Source organism: Rhopilema esculentum, chromosome 17, assembly GCF_057945365.1.
Source record: "Rhopilema esculentum isolate cy_ngs chromosome 17, ASM5794536v1, whole genome shotgun sequence".
Lineage (NCBI taxonomy): Eukaryota > Metazoa > Cnidaria > Scyphozoa > Rhizostomeae > Rhizostomatidae > Rhopilema > Rhopilema esculentum.
The window spans coordinates 1,765,664-1,782,773 of NC_142831.1; the positions used below are offsets into that span (position 1 = coordinate 1,765,664).

The 17,110-nt window shown below is 34.1% G+C and overlaps 2 protein-coding genes across 3 annotated transcripts; both read left to right on the forward strand.

Moving 5' to 3' along the window:
- The first annotated feature begins 336 nt into the window (after positions 1–336).
- On the forward strand, positions 337–4,769 carry LOC148958127 (fucolectin-1-like). Its single transcript, XM_089113394.1, has 2 exons — positions 337–1,294; positions 3,287–4,769. Exons 1-2 carry the CDS (start codon positions 574–576, stop codon positions 3,295–3,297), a joined length of 732 nt encoding a protein of 243 aa, XP_088969520.1. The 5' UTR covers positions 337–573; the 3' UTR covers positions 3,298–4,769.
- Positions 4,770–10,174: 5,405 nt separating this feature from the next.
- LOC135681966 (uncharacterized) lies at positions 10,175–16,290 on the forward strand. 2 transcript variants are annotated; one of them, XM_089113466.1, is made up of 6 exons: positions 10,175–10,372; positions 10,783–11,095; positions 11,414–11,501; positions 11,649–12,074; positions 12,889–13,314; positions 15,309–16,290. In XM_089113466.1, exons 1-6 carry the CDS (start codon positions 10,359–10,361, stop codon positions 15,317–15,319), a joined length of 1,278 nt encoding a protein of 425 aa, XP_088969592.1. In that variant the 5' UTR covers positions 10,175–10,358; the 3' UTR covers positions 15,320–16,290. The 2 variants fall into 2 exon arrangements, with proteins under 2 accessions (XP_088969592.1, XP_088969591.1); XM_089113465.1 differs by having other exon boundaries at positions 12,889–16,290.
- The last annotated feature ends 820 nt before the right edge of the window (positions 16,291–17,110 follow it).

Below are 17,110 nucleotides of genomic sequence, written 5' to 3' on the forward strand. Positions count from 1 at the left end.
TATATCTTCTCAAAATCAAGGAACACATTCTACAAAGCAAATACTTTTATGCGCAGTTTTATGGATCGATGAATCGCCTGCCCATATAAAAGCCAGAAAAAAATAGGGTCTATTCAGGATAAGCAAAAAATCTTCATCTCAAAGACGTCATGAGAGTAATTAAATCAATTGCGGAAAATGACATGGCAAAGCATTTTGATTTTTGTGTTTTTTACCCAACACAACAAACTTGTTTGTTTTCCAAACACATAGCGCTAGCAATATTTTTGTAAATGCTTGATCCCTTTGTTTCATTCAATGAAGCAAATTTACAACTGTAATTTTCATTTACGATGCAGGTGCTTGAGTTCGAATTGAAGAGGAATTGGGTACTTTGATTAATTGCAAGTAAACATAGAGTCAGTTTTAATCTCGAGGTACAATTTTGCGAATCTATAACTGTCTTCACACAGCTCAAACAACGATTACTCTTAGTTGCTGCGCAGCAGAAGTATAGTATATATCATACATGTAGAATATATGTCACACAACTCATTATAGATTTAGTCTTGCACATGCAAATCAATCAGAAACATGCCTTTGAAACATGCCATCTTTGTTGTTTTGGTACTATTTGGCGCAAGCAAGGTGAATTCGATGCTTGTAACACAAGGAACATATTTCAGGACAATTGAAACAAATGACGGTGACAATTCTGATATTAGAAATGACGAGCGAGTTTCGACTGAATTCTTTCATAACTATGGTCTTGATGAAAGCTGTAAGTATATAGGATATTCTGCAGATGATAAGAGGTACAGAAAAGCATCCAGTGCTGAAGAGCTCCAGCAGGAGAAGGGTTACAATCGAGTTTGGAAGAAGATGGTGTCATTGAATGTCGCATTTAGGAAACCGTCCTTTCAGTCTTCGGTTCGTTTTCTTGAAGGGATCAATTTGATTCCGGGCTTCGGAAATGATGGAAACATGACTGGAAAATGGCAAGGATGCAGTATCACAGAACTGAACTACAGACCCTGGTGGCAAGTGGACCTTACAAGGCAAGCTGCTGTAACAAGTGTCCAAATAAGAAGTGGCGCAACTTGGGGTACACATAAAATCAATCCATTCAACGTCAGTGTTGGGGATGATAGATCAAGTGGAGGACGAAACAATGCGCTTTGTGTGAGAGATGGAACGTTGGCAAGTGGTGAAAACAAAAAGTTCGATTGTCCACAGGTCCTGATGGGTCGTTACGTTAGTGTTTATTTGAACAGGAGGGAATATCTTCAAGTATGCGAGGTTGAGGTTTATGAAGGTATGTGCTTGAACTTAAAGCTTTCTTTCTAACATACCATAGGTACCAGACCAGAGCATCGTTATTTCTGAGATTTAATAATGGAGACTATGGCACCCAGGGTATTTCGAATAAAGGGCAAAAATTCTTGTAGCCACTTCACTGAAGGCATTTGCGCGTCTACAAGCTGTGGAGAAATTTTTGCTACCAATCGAACATGCGACACATCAATGAGAACAAAAATTTCAGCGGATAAAATTTCGGACAAAGAACTTAGTTGAAGAAATTTGATAACATGATATAGTTTTGCTTCACACATGCAAAAGACTGTTGAAAATTTTCCTGAAAATTTGTTTGTCCGAAATTTTAAAAGTATGACAAATTTTTAACCATATAAAACAACGAAACCACATCAGGACAGATTTTCAGGAAAATTTTGAACAGTCGTTTGCATGTGTGAAGTCATGAAATCATGGCAAAGTCAAGAAACATTATGTACAGGAACGGCTCAAATCCTTAGTTTAGTGACTTATTAAATGACGATGAGAACAATAATGATAATTATTTGAACTGGCGGTTTTACTAACTTGGAAAAGGGCTTTTTTCAAAATTTTTGTTGCCAGTCATGTTTAAAGATCGTAGACATTGCTTTAGTCAATATACACTGCGCATGCGTGGGTCATACAAAATTTATCGGTGTGACAACCTTCTGAACAAATTTGCTACCCTGAAAGTTGTTTTACTTAATATAGATTGCGATCCGGTCCTCCCAGGTGGTGCCTTCTATTTTGTTTAGCCTCTGTTTGGTGCTTTCTGGTGACTGGGGAGTTGTACAACATAGAACAATTACATTCTTTGGCTTTAGTTATCTTGGACATGATATCCTCGACTATCAAAATGGCTAAAATGGCTTAATGCTACAAGAATCCAAGGTTCACTGTTCAAAAAAGTCTATTTCTTTTTCAAAACTGTCAAAAGTTGAACGAACGCATGGGCCCATTGATACTTTAGCTTTTTACCCTGGGTACCAGACCCACATAATTTTGATCGTAGGACTAGAAGATTGGAGTACAGGAGCGAAGGAGTAAATATTCGCGAGATTCATCAATAATAATTATAATCGTTTAAAAACCATGCCCGTATCTATTGCCATACACATTTTGTCGGCAAACCATCGGTTTTGTAGCCCCCTCCATCAAAATTTTATGGCGACCGCATTGGCGAAGGTCCCCGCTTCTCCGCTTAGTTTTCTATTTACGCGCGTGAAATTGTGTCGCTCTGGTACTGAGGGTACTTGGCCTTCCTAAAACCAAGAAACAGAGTTCTTTCAAGCAAGCTTCGGCAACACCATACTTTGATAATTTCAAAAGCAACAAATGATGCTCCGTTTTTCAAATCTAAGTAAACAACACCAGACTTTCATCCATGCAAGCACCACTTCAGCGTGCAGATCTCACCAACGTATAAAGATTTGCTTTTGGCTTGAAAGGATAATCCAATATTTTTGTTAATTTTACGCACATATTTTGGGGTGGTATCATTAAATTTAAAAATCCCCTACTGATACCTCAATCTCAGTTTGGGATAGCCGTAACTAATTATTGTTCTTATTTCGACAAATTTCTTGACTCCTTTTGCAAATTTCATGTTTCCAGCTATTGCTTTTATTGCATTCTTCTTAAAACTTCAAGCCTGGGAACACAATTTGCTAAATATCACAACATTTACAAAGAGCTGACAATGAGCCTAGGCATTCCTAGTCCGCAAATGATTCACTTATTTATCTCAGCTAGATTCTTGGGATGTATGACAAATAATGCTTTCCTAGGATTTATGTCAAATACTAGGTTCCATGAAGTTAATTTCGTTTAATTTTTTTGTTAAAATTTGCAAGGGAAGAGTTTCTGCACATCATTTTGTTTAATTGAAATTATATTTTTGAAACAACTGAAAAGATTATGTGATAATAATACTGTCAGAAGTATTTATTAATGTATGAACTTTGCATTTTAGATGTATTCTGAAAAAAGGCTCAGAAATCACGATTCGTTCTCTATTTCCTGGCAAGCACGAATGCATTTAAAGTGAAAAGCAATATATCTAGCTACTAGCAGCCATAGAGGATTTGCACGATGAATTCAAAATGCACAAAGAATTCATGCTTTTACATAGTATGCACATGAAGCCGCAAAATGTATCCAGTTGTAATTTATATTGTTTGATTTTCATTACTATTCAGTACAGTAATTATGAACAGTGAGTTGGAGGCACAAATCTTTTAGCTGTGAGTTTTGCTAAAAGCAAGAGATTTCCATAATAAAAATCAACTTTATTCTCGAAATTTATTAAGATGTAATAAGTATTGTATTTTAGGGTTTTCTGTCTATTCAGTCAAGTAATTATGAACAGTGGGGTCGAAGGCAGAAATTTCTTTAGCTGTGATTTTTGTTTATTCAAGAAATTTCAATTACAAAAACTACTTTTTTCCGGAAAGATTCTTTAATAAAACTCCTCTAAGGACGGATAGCTTGATGTTTTCTTTAAGCTTTAATATCTGTCAATACAATTTTTGACTAAGAAAAAAAAAATCTCTATTCTTTTGACTTTGTTAAATATAGCAAAGCAAAGACCACGATATAGTGTTAGAGACTGATGTGAATTATAGTGTTGTTATTTAATTTAAGCTATTATAGTGTTATAGTGTTCAGGGTTGATATTATTCAGAAAATTGAATTCGAGCTTAAAGAATCCTCGTAAAAAGTAAAGCTTACTAACTTAAAAGACAAGGTCAGAAGGATTTTATCAATATATTCCTACGTTGCAATAATTATATACGATTCATGGATCATTTAATGATATTAAAGAGTGATGTACAAGAGTTTGTTTTCTAGTTTCCACAACCTTTCTATTTGCTATCCTTTACTAATTGAACACTTTTTTCAACTTCCGTCTTGTTTTATAAAGTAGTGTGTTGCTCGATCTTGGCTCATGCTACTCTTATAGCAGCAGCAAAATGCATCTAAGGAGACAGAAAAACTAATTGCAGAAGCACACAAATGGACCAAGGCAAAGTATGTTAAATCTAATTACGCAAAGCAAAGTAAAAACAAGTCCTTACAAACAGCAAACGCAAAGTTTTGCCCAAGGAGTCTTAAAACCGAAATCACTGTCGAAGTAAAGCCAAAATTCATAATGAAACATGAAAATGTTTCTGTTTAAAATCAGATTTTCATAAAATGCCCTTTATAACGTCAAAATCTAAATACTTAGTTTCTAAAGACTCGTTTATTCAAAATTTTGATTTGTTCGAATTTTTCATGAATTCAATTTCATAATATTTATCACTTTACAAGGTATCTTAGAGGTTTGCCTTGTCAAAAACAAGAATAATATTACACAGGAAGGCATATTTTCACCTGCAACAATCTAAAACCATCGGCTGCAAGGGTCTCAAATTCCATAAACAATGTAAATCAAATATTACCTATGTTACATGCATATTCCTTGCGAGGATCACAAGTACAATTGAATGATTAGAATTCTGAGAATTTTTTCTTGAATATTTGCAAAGCTGGGGATTATTTCATTTCGTTTGGAACTGAGTTAGCAACAGCTTGTTCAAAATGATCAAAAAATAGAATTTCATTTGCATTTTATGAAGGGTCTTTATCAAAACTTATGTAGAAAATATATTTTGCACAAGTTGTTAAAGCAGTTCATGTACAGAAAGTGGTTTGGAGCATTCTATAACAAATATCTAATAAAACAAATGATTATCAAGGCAAGTCTTCTAGCATTAGGACTTCTTAGTCGTATTCCACATTTTGAACAAATGAAATCACTTGATGGTTAGTGGTAAGGATGCTCATAAATGTATAGAGTGAGCTGTTTTTTTCCAGTATAAACTAAAAAGACAAAATTTTCTAGCTTTCTGATAAAAGAAAATGCATTATCAAATGCATTTTTTTTACATTATTTTATATAGTTTAATTTTATAAAAAGTATTCACTTGGAATTCAGAGCATTCAAAAATATTCCCAAAGAATTCACAAAATAAAGAACTAATGTTTCAAAATTTTGAGATTATTCTGGCTTGAATGCGTGACAAATCTTAAATAGTTTGCTGGCAGAATAGAAAAACCTGAACTGGTTAAAAATTGAGAAGAGCTTCTTCTAGATGAGGAATTCTTATGGACAAGGAATTTGTAACATATATAACTTTCATCAAAAGTTACTGAAATTTAGATACAATCGTTATAAACCATTGCCGGGTAACGTCCGCCATTAGCCTGGGTAGCAAACTGACCTTTGGACTCTATGGAAGTCTACCGTAGCGATGGTGATTTCCGATACATCAAAGCCGTAATTTCGCTATCACGCTTGTTTCATTCTCGCTCATCATCGTAGGCAAATATTCATTCACTATAAAGTCATCAGTTAAATGGTAATCAATTCAAAAGCGTATCAGGATTTTTCGGATATGGTAGTTCAAAGTTTTGAAGGATTTTTTAACAGTAAAAAGAGCGGTATCTGTAAACAACTAAAATACGGTGGAAACTTGTTGCCAGAGCGTCTACAGGTGCTGATTTGGGTTTGTCTATCGTGATGGCTAGCCCAATTAAGTAGCTCTGTTTCAGGGCCGTAACTCCCAATGGCGACAAGGGGGAAATTTTTTCCCCAAGAAAAGGTAATTTTTCTTAAATGATGCATTTTCATTTGACATTTTCCCGCCCTTTTCACCGTTGTCGAATTGCGTCAGCTTTTACTCAGCCATAGCAGTGAACATCAGTAGACGTGAGCTTTTCATCGATCTTCAAGCCATAAAAAGGAATATACAAAGTACCTTAGCCCAAAAGAAATTATACAACTGTAGTTATTTTAAGAGAAAGGTGGACTGCATTTTCTCTCAGTGGAATTTAGTGATTTATTTTGTCGCTAACACAAATATCAATGCCGACAAGACAAGATTTTAACATTGGCTTGTAAAGGTAAGTTCTTATTTGTTAATTATGTGGATAAACCAACTTTTAAGGTTTAAATACTGTAATTTTTCTGTTCTCCCTCTCCCTAAATCCTTCGTAACTAATGATCGCGGAAAAAAAGTTTGCTGAGTACAACGGCAGTTTTTCCATGAATTCATCAAAGATTCAATTCTTTAAAGAAAATTTAGATTATCTTTCAGCACATTAGACACCATTATTTCTTGCGGGTAGTGGTAAAAACATCCAAAATTGGCCTAAATTTAGCTGCAAGGCAAATTTGTTATTATATTGTTGAATTCTGATTGGGTAATGGAATATGCAGAATTTTGGTCGCTCAGCCAATCAGAGATTTGGAACCTATGCTCACAGGATCCTAAAGATTCTCGATGTTTTGATGACATAAAAGAGAGAAAAGTGCGCAAATGTTATAAAATTAATGCAAAGAAGGAAAGAAATGAAAGTTATTTAATCTATGTTCTGACGATTTATACTCCAAAGAGTGTTACTCCAACGGAAAACCTTAGTAAGTTTCATAGTGTTTGCTTTTTCCAAAGCCACTTCCACATGCCATAAAAGACTCTGCAAAGAACATACATACGGAATGATCATTGTCACCGTCATTTCCAAAGCTGGCAATTAATGTAATTCCACCATATTCATGAGCAGATGAATTCGAGGACGGTTTCTTATAAGCGATATTTCCTTGAACGCCTGGAATTAAAGTCAAATCAAGGAATTTTATTAGTAAAAACATCTTACAGAATACTCCATCTTCTTTTTTACTGTCAAATCGCAACACAATAGTACCAGGATCATACAACGAGGAGCAATTGTCAGTGACTACCCAATTGTCAGGGCCATTACAAGGAAACATGCACTGCTAACCCATTCAAAAAGGATTGATTGAGGTAAAATAGCCAAGGAATTTATGCAAAATAGAATAATTTGGAATGTGATGTGGAGAGGAGGGATGTTCACAACCCCAATCGTAGCTTAACAGAAAATTTAAAGAAAAGTCCGTTCAGTGAATGAAACGTTTTTGTAATTTAGAGATATTCAAGTACCAAAATCAGTAAAAACTCAGGCATTTGTGACACCTTGGTTGGTAACATATGTTATTTCTGTCTTAATAAAAAAATCAAGCACTCTTTAGGTAAAATTGTGCCTTGTATTGATTTTCACTAATTGTTTTTGGAAGAAGCGTCAATTACAATTCATAATGAGAAAAGATCTTTAATAAACGCATAAAAGGATTTACTGTCCAGTTATTGATTACTAACTAGAGCTGTTGATTACATTGCTTTGGAATAACAACTCATACCTCTTCTTGCCTGTTTCTTAGACCATATAACGAAGTTTGATCTCTCGGTCGGGATATCTTGCTCAACTCTAAATCGATGAAAAATGTGGTTCTTGATATCCTTAACAACGTAACGACAGGTTTTATCAAGGCTGCATTGATGGAAGGTTTTATGCAACATGCTTGTCGTTATCTGAGTTGGGTTGTGCACTTTATCAGCAAAGCAGAAAATATTGAGAAGCAAGGTCATGAGCATGAAAAGTCCCATTTGGACAATAGATGGATTGAAATCTTTCCTAGAAAACAAATTAAATTGCTATTAACTTTAATTCTGAAAAAATATACGCAACATCTTTTTAAATCATATAAAAATGCTGTGAAACTGTAGTCTTATTCAAAGATCTTACATACTTTTATCAATAACTTTTTCAAAGATCAGACTTTTGGAAAACTAAATGCAGTACACGTTATAGAGATGTTAATATCTTTTGGTATTGTGGATTGTGGATTAGAAATGTTCTCAAAGTTGATCGAAAGGGGAGATCTGTGTTGGTACTTAAGGCATAGGTATTTAGGGGAAAATTATGTAGATCGTGACTTTCTTATCTAAACAGATGAGACTTGAGCGTTTACCATTTTTCGGTACCTTGTTTCTAAGCTAGGAACTAAGCCCAAACTTGTAGGTGTTTGGAGGACAAATGGCATTTTTTGGCATTGTTGTTGACCCTTGAGAATATCAAATTACCAAAAATTCTGTAACAAGGCCTCATCTCTCACCTGGTCATGTCCTGTCAGCAAATTTCTTCGCTATTACCCATGCGACAATTTGTTTCAGAGCTCGAAATGATCGAAGCTTAAAAATGCTTACTCGTGAAATCTGAACCTAATAAGCCCATTTGAAGTAAACTTTGCAAAGAAAAATAAAATGATTTTAAGACAAAGGAAATGGGTGGGTAAGCACAGTCAAAAGGGTTAGATTTTGATTATCGATTAACCGGAAAGGGAATGTATGTATTCCTCAAATTTCGGAATAGTCAGAATGGGGAACATTAGACTAAAAATAAATGAAAACTTACTTTTAAATTGTTGAATTTTTTGTACGGTTGTTTCTGTTTCTAACCCAGCAATACTTCACTCCTCTAAATGTTTAATTATTTGCGCAAAGAAAAGATGCGAATCTAAAAACAAAGAGACATTTAGGAAGTACATCATTTGTTGAGGGATATTATTTTTGTTAAGCTAGACAAAATAATTATTCCTCCTGCATAATTAATGCAACTTCTTCGTATTCTTCTAATTTGTCCATTGCTATTGAATTTAATCCCTTTTTAACTAAACAAATGCAAGATATATCTAACAAAGAATTTCTTTTAAACTCAAATTCACAGCTATAGATACAGGACAACTTTCTGGAAAGTTTCAAATCTGTCAAAGCTTGCGTAATTCTATCCAACTGTATACAATACAGCCTTACGATAGGCACGCAGGCGATGATGAAAATGGGAAATTAAAAGATGGAGAAGGATACTTTCCCCTTTATTAACATCTGGCCACAAATCATTCTACACATTTTCAATGATCACTAATTACGCTTCCAACAGGGTCTTTCGTAAAATTTCTGAGCAAACATATGACAATAATCCTAAAAGCTTTCCAAATAAACATAAAATGGTGAGTTCATCTTTATTTTTTGGTCTAGTAATTGAGTAAATGTTATTTTTCGTAAGCTCACCTGAGCAATTTCTTTTTCAGTACATGAAATTCAGAAAATGTTTCTGTTGAATTTGGAAGAAAAGAATTTACAGAAATATAGTGCAATATGTTTGGTGCAGGTAGAAAAAAGGTACAGATCGAGGGTTTGTACTCAATCCTAACATTATTTAACCCCCTCCCCCCGGGGTTTTGGCTTGGTACAATAAGTGAATTTCATTTTTCCTCATTTTTCCCTATCTTTATTATCCCTAATTCTTATCACTCTAATTTCCTTTTTATAAAATTTACAAATTTGACATTTCTGGAACCTTCTTTTAAATAAATTGAATAGAATAAAATCTAAATGCTATTAAAGCAATAAGATTTCAATAAACGATTGAACAAAATTTAATCGAAGTCTCTGTTAGTGTGATCACTTGACATGCTGATAAAGCTTTAGGGTTTTGAAGATATGACTTAATATTTCTTTACTTTGATTAAATAAACAAAATAAAATTCAACAACAGTTAATATGCAAAACATTAATCAAGGCATTTCAATACAAAAATATTTATCATAAACTGTTTACACATAAGATTATCAAGAAACAGACTTCGATTGGATTTAATAGTGCGTATTTATGAAAACTTCTTCAAAAATTGGAAGTTGCGCAAGTAAATAAATCAATCGATTTGCAGCAAATGACTGGATGCAATTAGAATCTTAAATAACAACAGATCATTCAAGTTACTAAAGCAAAACTCTTATTTTAATGTATGTTTGTGTTATTATATTCTTATTATTCTAAGCAACAAGACCTTCTGCAGGTTGATTAGGTAATTGACTTTCGGCAAAAAGATTAAGGAATAGCATCTGAAAAATCTTTAATAACAACAGTGTTTTCAACAGAGTTAAACAAATGCAAATTTTCAAGTTTATTGATAAATTCCGATGTTGTCAAACGTAAAAACAGATTCCAATTTCAATTTATGGCAATTTCAAAATCAGTTGATGGTCAGTGCAAAGTGTGTTTAAAGTTGGTAAGAAGTGAGCTGTTTTCTTCCAGTATAAGGTTAAAAGACAAAGTTGTCTGGTTCCCCAATCAAAGAAGATGCATTTTCAAATGTATGTCCTGATTTTGAAATGTTATATTGTGGATGTTTTTCTATCTGTTCTTCCACAAAATTCAACTTATTTTACCTGTTTGTCCCTTTCTTGATTCCCGGCGTTGCTCCATTCGCTTGTTTTAGACATTGTACTTCTTTCTTTAACTTTTAGTTCAGCATTCTAACGGAAGATTTTTCTTGTGACAAATAATTTTATCTAAGATGATTTTTATAAATAATTTCTGTAAGCTTTCTTTTGATTCATGAAACTTTATCATCAAAATTTTTTATGCTTATAAAAAACCATTGTTGCTAGGTTTTATGGGCCTCTTTGTGTGTATACCTTTGATGGACAAGAGATTTTCTAATTGCTTTTTTAGAAAACGCTAGTAAAAAGTAAGCCTTGATTCAGTACTAATTTTTTTCCAGACTGTTGCTGCTTGTGATTTCTGTAAATATAAATGGAGAAATACTTCGTCTGCCATGCAAGATCTTTGCCAATTTTACTGCTGTGCTTCATGATCAATCACTTAGTTCTACATTTCGTTCTTTGGACAACTTGGATGAGCAGATGTGTAAGTTTGAATGCATCATGGAGCATCGATGCAAGTCTATAAATTTAAACAGAGAGTTGGGTATTTGCCAGTTGAATAGCAAATCAGCACAGAATCCAAAAGATTTCATTGAAACGCAAAAAAAGGAGGGTTGGACATATCATTCAACCCGTTTTGAAGAGAAAAATGTGAGTTTTCTATTGAAATACCTATTCAAAATTCAACTAACTTTATAAATTAAAAAACTAATTTGGTGACAGAAAATTGCGAAAAGGGCACATATAAAAATTAGTTAAAAAGAGAGAAGAAAGAAGAACAACAAGTCATTGATCAAGATGAGCATCAAACACAGCTTTCAATCTTTATCTTTTTAGCTCTGCAAAAAACATGGCCTTAAAGAAGAAAAGCTTTCGTTTTCGTAAATTTCAAGACTAATATAGCACTCGTGATATGTTGTGATAGGGCTAACAATTGATCATTCATGAAATAAAATTTTTACATTGCAGGTTGGTCAGTATTGCCAAGCAAATGATCCTTGCAGCGCCGGACATAAATGCATTGACACTTGCTACTGCCCAGGGTATAAATGCATTGGTAAATACAATAGTAACTACATTGATATGAAGCTCTTTCCCTTGAGTCAAAGTAGGCAGCTTTCGAGGTACAAAGCCTTTGTTTAGTATTGTGCATAAGAAGAGTTTTTATTACAATTTCTTTTTGTAAATTTTCTTCCACCCACAGCAAAGAATATCGCCTATAAGAAGCCATCTTCCCATTCATCAACCCATACATATGACGGAATAGAACTTGTGGCAAGCTTTGGAAATGATGGTGACAGGACGGCAGACTGGCAGAGATGTAGTTTCACCAGTTATGAAGAGCAGCCCTGGTGGCAAGTGGATCTTAAAGAAATAGCCGCTGTCACACATGTTCGGATTACAAATTCTGTAGCCTGGCCCACACATGATATTAACCCATTCAATGTTAGTGTTGGGAAGGCTAGTTCAAACGGGGGAAGAAAAAATGCGCTTTGTGTAAATGGTGGAAGGTTGGCTAGCGGCGAGATGAAAACTTTTTATTGTCCAAAGCTGATGATGGGTCGCTACGTGAGTGTGTTTTTGAACAGGAAAGAATTTCTTCAAGTATGCGAGCTTGAGGTTTATGAAGGTATGTTTCAAATAATCTAATTATTTGTGGCTGGTTTGTTATAAATTTGTTTCAAATATTCTATCTTTCTTTTTTTGGTTCTTGGTTAAGTATATAGACCAGGCAATATCACTCAATTTGTTGTAAAAATACAAAGCTCCATCTATTTGTCATCACCCAAATAGTACAGACAAAGTCTGAATGAAGAGAGAGTTTTTTTATTTGTCACAGGTTTTTGTATTGGCATAATTCTGACCAGTAAATTTGTTGCAGTTAAAATAAGATGAAGTCTAAACGTGAAATTATTATCCAAACTAAATGCCAAAATGGCAAAACAAGATTCTGCAAGAAAAATGTCCCATTGATTGATTGACTTTTACTTTAGGATTTGGCATGCAGATTCACAATAATCTTTTACACATGGTTGTGAATGTAAATGTAATTGGTCTTAAAAAACGTTCCTTTAAACCAAAGCTTAAGTCAGCAAAAAGTGAAAAAAATTATCATAGGCCACTCTAAACCTAAAATGCCAGCTGAAAAAATGATAAATTTGAGTATGGCTTAAAGATCATTTTTATATATAAATTTGTATATTTTTGTTAGGTAATTATTTCATTCTTTTATCATTTATATCAGAATGCAGATCTTTTGAGACTCATTAGATGTTATGCCTATTGTTTTCTACGTTGACAAGGTGTTCTTTTGCACTTGGCAAAAACTCCACAAAATGCTTTTACCGAAAGAGGCTTGCGATGTGTGTTTTTTATCAACAAATACCCAATGAATTTTAAACCAAGTTTCAATATTCTTTATACGACGATACTTTTGTTAACAGCGGAGAATTTGGCATATAAAAAGCCGTCCTTACATTCATCATCAAGAACAGCAAATGGAATCACATTTGTTGCCAGCTTTGGAAATGATGGGAACAGAACTGGGGACTATCAGCGATGCAGTATCACAAAAGCTGACGTGACACCCTGGTGGCAAGTGGATCTTACAAGGCAAGCTGCTGTCACAAGTGTCCGAATAAAGAATGGTGCAACTTGGGGTTCAGATAAAATCAATCCATTCGATGTCAGTGTTGGGGACGACAAGACGAATGGCGGACGAAACAATGCACTGTGTGTGAAAGTCGGGACACTGGCCAGAGGAGAGTTGAGAAAGTTCGATTGTCCACAGGTCCTGATGGGTCGTTACGTTAGTGTTTATTTGAACAGGTTGGAATATCTTCAAGTATGCGAGGTTGAGGTTTATGAAGGTATGTGCCTGAACTCAAGGCTTTCTTTCTAACATACCATAGGTACCAGACCAGAGCCTCGTTATTTCTGAGATTTAATAATGGAGACTATGGCACCCAGGGTATTTCGAATAAAAGGCAAAAATTCTCGCAGCCACTGCACTGAAAGCATTTGCGCGTCTACAAGCTGTGGATAAATTTTTCTACCAACCGAACATGCGACACATAAATTAAGAACATAAATTTTCAACGGATTAAAGTTCGGACAATGAACTTAGTCGAAGGAATTTTATATCATACTTTTAAAATTTCGGACAGACAAATTTCCAGGAAAGTTTTAGACAGTCTTTTGGGTGTGTGAAGCGAAAAGACATGAGGTTATAGTTTCACATTCGTTTCACAAAAGTTTCAAGAAACTTTGGAAGATTATCTGACTATTGAAATCATGACAATGTCATAAAACTTTATGTACAGGAACGGCTCAAATCCTTAGTTTAGTGGCTCAGTAATTGACGATGAGAACAATAATGATAATTATTTGAACTGGTGGTCCTATTAACTTGGAAAAGGGCTTTTTCAACAAAAAAATTTTTTTCCAAAAATTTTGTAATCACTCATGTTTAAAGATTGTAGCCTTTGCTTTAGTCAATATTCACTGCGCATATGTGGATCACAAAAAAATTTTCGACGTGACAACCTCCCGGATAAAGTTGTCATGCCAAAAATTTTTACTTAATGTAGATTGCAATCCAGTCCTCCTGGGTGATGCTTTCTATTTTGAATATTGATCGAAGCCTCTGTTTAGTGCTTTCTGGTGACTGGAGAGTCGTATAATATAGAACAATTATATTTGTTTGCTTTAGTTATCTTGGACTTAATATCTTCGACTGCAAAATGGCTTAAATGACTTATTGCTAAAAGAATCCAAGGATCACTGTACAAAAAAGTCTATTTCTTTTTCAAAACTGTCAAAGTTGAAAGAATGCATGGGCCCATTGTTATTTAAACTTTTTACCCTGGGTACCAGACCCACATAAATTCGAGCGCAGGACAAGAAGATTGGAGAAGAGGAGCGAAGAAGTAAATATTCGCGAATTTCATCAATAATAATCATTATCGTTTAAGAACCACGCCCGTATCTATAGCCATAAACATTTTGTCGGCAAACCACTGGTTTTGTAGCCCCCTCCATCAAAATTTTCTAGCGACAGCACTGGCGAAGGTCCCCGCTTCTCCGCTTAGTTTTCTATTTACGCGCGTGAAATTGTGTGGCTCTGGTACTGAGGGTACTTGGCCTTCCTAAAACCAAGAAACAGGGCTCTTTCAAGCAAGCTTCGGCAACACCATACTTTGTTAATTTCAAAAGCAACAAATGATGCTCCATTGGCATCTTCAAATCTAAGTAAACAACACCAGACTTTCATCAATGCAAGCACCACTACAGCGTGCAGATCTCACCAATGTATAAAGATTTGCATTTGGCTTGAAAGGATAATCCAATATTTTTGTTAATTTTACGCACATATTTTGGGATGGTATCATTAAATTTAAAAATCCCCTACTGATACCTCAATCTCAGTTTGGGATAGCCGTAACTAATTATTGTTCTTAATTCGACAAATTTTCTTGACTCCTTTTGCAAATTTCATGTTTCCAGCTATTGCTTTTACTGCATTCTTCTTAAAACTTCAAGACTGGGAACTTAATTTGCTAAATATCACAACATTTACAAAGAGCTGACAATGAGCCTAGGCATTCCTAGTCCGCAAATGATTCACTTATTTATCTCAGCTAGTTTCTTGGGATGTGTGACAAATAATGGTTTCCTGGGATCTATGTCAAATACTGGGTTAATTTAAGTTAATTTCGTTTAATTTTTTTGTTAAAATTTGCAAGCGAAGAGTTTCTGCACATCATTTTGTTAAATTGAAATTATATTTTTGAAACAACTGAAAAAATTCTGTGATAATAATACTGTCAGAAGTATGTATTAATGTATGAACTTTGCATTTTAGATGTATTCTGAAAAAAGGTTCAGAAATCACGATTCGTTCTCTATTTCCTGGCAAGCACGAATGCATTCAAAGTGAAAAGCAATATATCTAGCTACTAGCAGCCATAGAGGATTTGCACGATGAATTCAAAATGCACAAAGAATTCATGCTTTTACATAGTATGCACATGAAGCCGCAAAATGTATCCAGTTGTAATTTATATTCTTTGATTTTCATTACTATTCAGTACAGTAATTATGAACAGTGAGTTGGAGGCACAAATCTTTTAGTTGTGACTTTTGCTAAAAGCAAGAGATTTCCATAATAAAAATCAACTTTATTCTCGAAATTTATCAAGATGTAATAAGTATTGTATTTTAGGGTTTTCTGTCTATTCATTCAAGTAATTATGAACAGTGGGGTCGAAGGCAGAAATTTCTTTACCTGTGACTTTTGGTTATTCAAGAAATTTCAATTACAAAAAACTACTTTTTTCCGGAAAGATTCTTAGATAAAACTCCTTTAAGGAAGGATAGCTTGATGTTTTCTTTAAGCTCTAATATCTGTCAATGCAATTTTTGACTAAGAAAAAAAAATCTCTATTCTTTTGACTTTGTTAAATATAGCAAAGCAAAGACCACGATATAGTGTCAGAAACTGATGTGAATTATAGTGTTGTTATTTGATTTAAGCTATCATAGTGTTGTTGATTATATGTAATAATACTTTTTGGGCTTTGTTTAGCAGTTCAGGGTTGATATTATTCAGAAAATTCAATTCGAGCTTAAAGAATCCTCGTAAAAAGTAAAGCTTACTAACTTAAAAGACAAGGCCAGAAGGATTTTATCAATATATTCCTACGTTGCAATAATTATATACGATTCATGGATCATTTAATGATATTAAAGAGTGATGTACAAGAGTTTGTTTTCTAGTTTCCACAACCTTTCTATTTGCTATCCTTTACTAATGGAACACTTTTTTCAACCTCCGTGTTGTTTTATAAAGTAGTGTTTTGCTCGATCTTGGCTCATGCAACTCTTATAGCAGCAGCAAAATTCATCTAAAGAGACAGAAAGACTAAATGCAGAAGCACACAAATGGACCAAGGCAAAGTATGTTAAATCTAATTACGCAAAGCAAAGTAAAAACAGGTCCTTACAAACAGCACACGCAAAGTTTTGCCCAAGGAGTCTTTCTTAAAACCGAAATCACTGTCGAAGTAAAGCAAAAATTTATAACAAAACATGAAAATTTTTCTGTTCAAAATCAGATTTTCATAAAATGCCCTTTATAATGTCAAAATCTAAATACCTGGTTTCTAAAGACTCGTTTATCCAAAATTATGATTTGTTCGAATTTTTCATGAATTCAATTTCATAATATTTATCACTTTACAAGGTATCTTAGAGGTTTGCCTTGTCAAAAACAAGAATAATATTACACAGGAAGGCATATTTTCACCTGCAACAATCTAAAACCATCGGCTGCAAGGGTCTCAAATTCCGTAAACAATGTAAATCAAATATTACCTATGTTACATGCGTATTCCTTGCGAGGATCACAAGTACAATTGAATGATTAGAATTCTGAGACTTTTTTCTTGAATATTTGCAAAGCTGGGGATTATTTCATTTCGTTTGGAACTGAGTTAGCAACAGCTTGTTCAGAATGATCAAGAAATAGAATTTCATTTGCAATTTATGAAGGGTCTTTATCAAAACATATTCAGAAAATATATTTTGCACAAGTTGTTAAAGCAGTTTATGTACAGCAAGTGATTTGGAGCATTCTATAACAAATATCTAATAAACAATTGATTA